We start from the raw sequence: 6,019 nt of genomic DNA, 5'->3' as shown, positions 1-6,019 counted from the left end.
ATATATATATATTCGGGTTCTTTCATGCAATGGTTAGAATTCTCCATATCACCCTCGCTGCAGTTACCATATCAGCCATTCATTATGTTCTTTATGATTTATTTAATACAAAACAATAAAGGTTCAAAGGTAGGTAGGTTTGATTTCATTTTATTGCTATTATTTAGTTTCGTGTACACATACATGCTGCAACACTCTTCAGATATGATTGCCTAATGACTAACATTATTAGCACAGGTTGATTAAATTAAAACTGAGGATGTGTAGAGTAAATGCGTTAGTAGAAAGGTAGACGGTGATCATCAGGTAATTAACAATGGATTAAATGACAATAAAACATCAACTTTAGTAGTTTGGTTGGTTGGTTAGTTTATAATACAAAGATTTTAAGAGAAATTTGTTTAACATGTCTTAATAAGTTCATTTAGCCTGTTTCAGGTAGCCATGGGGGACTAGCATATGATAAAGTATTTTTCCCATAGGCACAAGTTTTATCTTTTATATAATAATGATAATGGTAATAATGATGATGATGAGGATGATCATAATAATAATAATAATAATAATAAAATTAATAATAATAATAATAATAATAAAAATAATAATAATAATAATAATAATAATAATAATAATAATTTCATGCTAAATGTATAAAGAAATTTGTATACGTATCTGTTAGCCCTAAACGGCAAAGAAATGTATTAATTCTGTTTTTAAACCGAAATCTAATAATCTACCTAAACATAAAGTAAGCAATTTTAATGCTCAATTTAATTTGCAACTGTATTAGCTTAACGGAGTTCTAAAAGCACTTTGGCAAACAAGCACTGAATCTCATTATACGTTAAATATAATTAGTGTCCCTTATTGAGTTATTTCAAATAGACGCTAGTTAAGGCATTATGAAGCACGTGATAAATTGTTATTGCCAATAAAGAAGAAAAATAATCAAAATAAAGGTTAATTTGCAATGAAAAATCGGTTGGCTTACCTCCATTAAGAGTAAAATATTTTCCAATTTGAAACCTAGATTTTTCTTTTATTATTTTTATGACCGAAGTGATATTCCTGCTAAAGGAAGTTGAAAATGGGGTACATAATTGGCATATATATATAATTTTCAATATCATTCAGAAAAGTAATATATATCACTGTAAAACGTAAAAGATTTAAATAAATTCTCAACGCCATTTTTACCCATTTTGGTGAAGCGCTTATAATAAGCTTATAATATATAGGCCTATAATATATATATAGGTTACCTCTAGAAAGGCAAAGAAATATTCATGTAAGGAAGTTGAAAATTGTTAAGTAAATTACAGATTCAATCTGTGTTTCATTAACAAGTTATTCATTGGTAGCTAAGGCCTTCGGCTTTTAACAATCTATTTTAGGATTATGGTCATTCATAGCGTCTTGCTTAATGATTATACCGTATATGAATACATATAGACAAGAGTGAACTTACCTATAGTAAAACAGAGTTCTTTTTTTTTTTGCTATATGTGACGTACAAGAGTCCGAATGTAATGTTTCCTATAATTTTACGAGCACGCATTATCATTGTACGCCCGAATACAGCATAATGAATTATGTGTTTTTTGCATAAACATGTGTTCTTTGAAGTATAGGTTGAGATGAGTAGAATAATTGTGACGTATAACATTAACGTTTTGATTTCAAGAACTCACTGTTAAATATTCTATTTTTTCAGACAACAACGAATTAAATATTCAACAATGGTTAACTTGGCTCACTTCACAAGAAATTGAGAATACATCAGATCCGTGCTATTTGCTCGATAGTATTGAAGTCATAGGTGCAGGGGAGTTAAATATGGAGAAAAAGGTGGAAACAGTTAACAAGGGGAGAATAAAATGGGACATATGTGACGGAGAAAACGGTGATTTAAAAGACCAGCATTCGGTACAATTGCAAAAGGTAGGCAGGCCAACATTTTGATATAATACATTTGTAATAAAACTATAGCCCTGTATACTTATATTGAAGTTTTTGGACGAGCAACATAAACCATACTATTTGTGCCATTCTCTAGCATACCAGCTCAAAGTTTTATACCTGTAGCAGCGTGAAACGCAAGACAATCTGACTGAAGAGATGTTATGTTGGCACATTTAAAGTATTAAATGAAAACACGAGAATAAAGGAGGATGTTAAAATGATAAACATTTTCAAAGTCTGAGAGCCCTACTTTACAGCAGATGAATTTTGAGAATTACAGAATTACCTCTTGATCCAAAGGCGCTATAACCCGATATGTGGAAAATCAATTGTATTATAAATAAGGAATGTGGTATTACTACGATTCCGCTAATGCTACACTAGGGCATATTTCATGACGTGACGGAAACAATATCTTTTTATTTGCAGCAATAAAAAGATGATTGTTAAATCTTTAATAATAATCTACATAAAGATGCAATGTAATAAGGATTACTTAATAAAAATATACTGACTGTCATGAGCTAATACATCTTCGCACACTGCTGCCGGCAATCAGCAGACGGTGTCGCATCGTCAAGCGGTCACGGCCAGCGGAGACGGATTCGTCAGTCGACAGTCATAGTACGTAGTGTGTGCCGAGATTTATATAAGGAATGCACAACAAATCATACCACGCCATATTTTTCATGGCTACATCTCGCACTCGATTTTGACAAATCCGGCGTAATGAAGAAATTCTGGTTAACAGTGGCAAAGTAAAGCATAAACCTGCATAAAATATGGACTCTATACCTATTGGTGGGGTTTGTGAGGCGCTGGGAATAATGGCCGCTAAGTAGTCCCGATAAAAGTTCTGGACAAAATGGCAGTAAAAGCTTCAATCCTGTGGATATATTTCAGGCAAAACATGATAGTTTTATATACAGTCCTACTATGCTGTAACAATACACAACTAAATTAAACCTTATTTATAAATTAAACAAAAATTAATAATAAATATGAGGCTACTTAGATTAACGTCATAAAATTTAATCAATGGATAACTTTGAAGAACTTACGCAACCTTCAACCACTGCTGAGTATATTCACGCTTGTTTGCTTACTAATAAGTTTTTCAAAGTTTTCCAGTGCTTAAAGTTTAAAAACCTCTTTAAATTAAAGATGATTTTTGTGGTCCCTAATTAACATGTCTTTTATTATCTTTATTATTCTAATTAGAGACATTGCTGATAAAGACCATTGAAAACCCCGGTCCCAGGAGTGGACTTTAATTGGAGAGAGACCTACGTATGTTCCGAAGCGTCGATATGAACACGTCCGTGTTGTTGTTTAGCTTTTTGATGCTATTTTTGTAACCTTAATGGTTTCTTAATTATTTTTCACAGGTTGCGGCTGAATTTGTAGCCAATATCATTGCACAGTCAATGTCTAAGCTGGCACTGGAAATGGAACGGAATAAACAGAAATCAGAACGAGTTGACTCGGAGAGCTCAGCATTGCGTATGAAACATGGTAAACTACTGGAAAAGAAAATTTATGGAGATAACATTTCAAAGCAGCCTTTCAGTTTAAGATCAAAATCACCGGTAAAAAGTAAAACATGTGTATTATTGTGAAAGTGCGTTTCTGACGCGTTTTGACTTTGACACTGTCCGTTTTGAAAGGCTTCGCAAATGTATTTTCTGAGGAACACTAAATATTGTGTTTGCATTTGCACCGGATGGAAGAATATCGTTAACACTGCATGTGCGTGTTCGAGAGCGTAGTCATGTTGCAAAGAAGTGGAAATGCGTTGAACGATACTTTGATAAGTTGGCGTATGGTATTAATTATTTAGGAAGCGTTGCTTTAATTAATCATGTCTCAATATTTGCTACATCATGAAACCCATGGTAATGGATAGGCCTAACTGCAAAAAGTTCCTAATCGGTCAAAATCTGAGACAAAGTCTAGTTGTCTCAGGTCACAAGGAACGCGTTCGTCACAAGAAGTGTAAATCATCATTAAAATCAGATATGTTGACCATGGCATACGCTATTTCTGAACCTTTCAAATCAATGTGCGTTATAACAGAAGTCTTGAATCGAGAAACAAATCAATTTGAGGTTGCTCAATCACCAAAATGCTAATACAGGTAATGACGGCTCGTTACGCTTTGTTTAACCTTCCTGACATTTTTGCTTGTGAAAGCATACTCAACACTCTGTCTCAGAAAATTAAATCGTTACTCAGAAACTTGAGGACTGTATAAATGGCTGCTATACTCTACTTTTGTACGATCTGGATATCAGTTGTCGAAGATCTTATTTCTAATAATGCAGTTTGTCAACTACAATAAAAAAGCATCGTCTCCAATACTGGTGACTGTATAGGTACTCTATCTCTAAGCTTGATTTCACCTATTCTAACGGATTTCTGATTTCAGCCCGTAGGGAGAAGAAAATTAGTTATTAGAACTTGAATCTTTTAAACTCCCAATGAACTCTTGAAAGACAAAATCACGTGGAAGAAATATGCGACAGTTGCTTTTCACATTCCATCTAAAGATAAATGATGATTCTGATGATGTCATGATGATTTGATACGCACCAAGAAGTTACGAACGAATAATGGTCCAGTAATCTGTTTAGGAGGCCTACCAGGCCCCATGCTTACACGAGCGTAAGTAGTTGTTGAAAGTTCCAGGGCCGGTCACGTCTGCGCTGAATATTATTATTCAGTTCAGCTTATTTACATACCGAAAAAAAGGAGTACCGGCTTAGCTGCTCTGTAGACTGCTGCTTTGGTACGATATTACTACTACTTGCTATGAACTGACACGAGTAGGCTAAAAAAAAAAAAGGAAAAAAAAATAATACCACTCTCAACAACCAGAGGTGAAAACGTAATGAGTAAGAGTAGTAATTATTCAGGTAATAGCCCACCCAAAAAAAAAAAAAAAAAAAAAAAAATGGAACGTTATTACAACATTTATGAACGTAATTGCTAACACGTTGTGGCTAGGTTATGTCACAAATAAAAACGCAGTTAGGTATATCACTAAATAACGCCTACACAAGCATCGTTTGAAGGATCATTTAGTCAGGAATAAGCTGGTTTCGCAAGCTTACGAACCGATGATAACGAATACGGTTAGGTCAGCAGCATATATTTGTCATAACATAGGCCACTCACATGCCTTTTACGTGCATAAACGATCATATATTCAGCTTGACTATGTATTGTCAATACTGTTTCAGGCACAAACGAATAGGGAAAAATTGGATTGGATCCGCCCCTAAATAATCAACGTTGTACCACTGATTAACAAGACAGACAACACACGCTTATGCGTTCGCCACGCAGTGGTGATGTCATAGGTGTGTACCCTGCTATAGCAAGTGCAATACCAAACAAACTTCGTTTCGTGCTACTGTATATTGTCTCGAAGTAGAGCTTTTTAACTTGGTGCATTATAAATATAGAACAACTGTTTTATGATTAATAAAAGTTGAGTTTTTATTAAGAAAATTCAAGAAAATCTGATTTTTCGAATGTTCCTTTCGTTCCTTTAAATCACTCAATTTTCTAGTTCATATATTTAACATGAATATATTTAAGTATCATATTGGAAAATATTAAAATGTAAGGTTGACAATACAAATTTAGATCAGTCACTGTCAATAATCCACGTTGCAGAAGACGAGTGTTAAAAATAATTAATACCGTAAAACCTCGAATAGAAGCCTAAGGCTTCCTTTTTTTTTTAACTTTGGATGGGCTTCTTTTCGATATCGGCTTCATTTCGAGGCTATATTGTAAAGTATATTGCAAATTCATTTCAAAATGAATTCTGTAAATTGTGGAAATTTCTACTGTAAAAATATGGTCCACTGCAACATCAGACTATATCATGGAGTGTATTAACCGGCATTAAATCTAATAAATAACAGTATAAACCAAACGTGTTCCTAATTTTTTTTTTTAATTCATGCACTGTGCATGTAACTGTACTATCTCGAAAGGAAGCCAATGCTATCTTGTAAAGAACACAATGAACTTGTTTTCGAGATGG

At 33.6% G+C, this 6,019-nt stretch overlaps 1 protein-coding gene across 1 annotated transcript in view; it reads left to right on the top strand.

Annotated features, from left to right (window-relative positions):
- Positions 1-5,485, top strand: part of LOC117111874 — a 46,560-nt gene extending 41,075 nt beyond the window's left edge. The window contains exons 13-14 of the mRNA XM_033254891.1: positions 1,715-1,941; positions 3,351-5,485. Of these exons, the coding sequence (XP_033110782.1) occupies positions 1,715-1,941; positions 3,351-3,581 (458 nt within the window). The 3' untranslated portion in view covers positions 3,582-5,485. The remainder of the gene's footprint in view (positions 1-1,714; positions 1,942-3,350) is intronic.
- The last annotated feature ends 534 nt before the right edge of the window (positions 5,486-6,019 follow it).

This window comes from Anneissia japonica, unplaced genomic scaffold, assembly GCF_011630105.1.
Source record: "Anneissia japonica isolate Jap-2015-1 unplaced genomic scaffold, ASM1163010v1 scaffold881_len296186_cov127, whole genome shotgun sequence".
NCBI classification, from domain to species: Eukaryota; Metazoa; Echinodermata; class Crinoidea; order Comatulida; family Comatulidae; genus Anneissia; species Anneissia japonica.
This window is presented reverse-complemented; position numbering and strand designations above follow the sequence as displayed.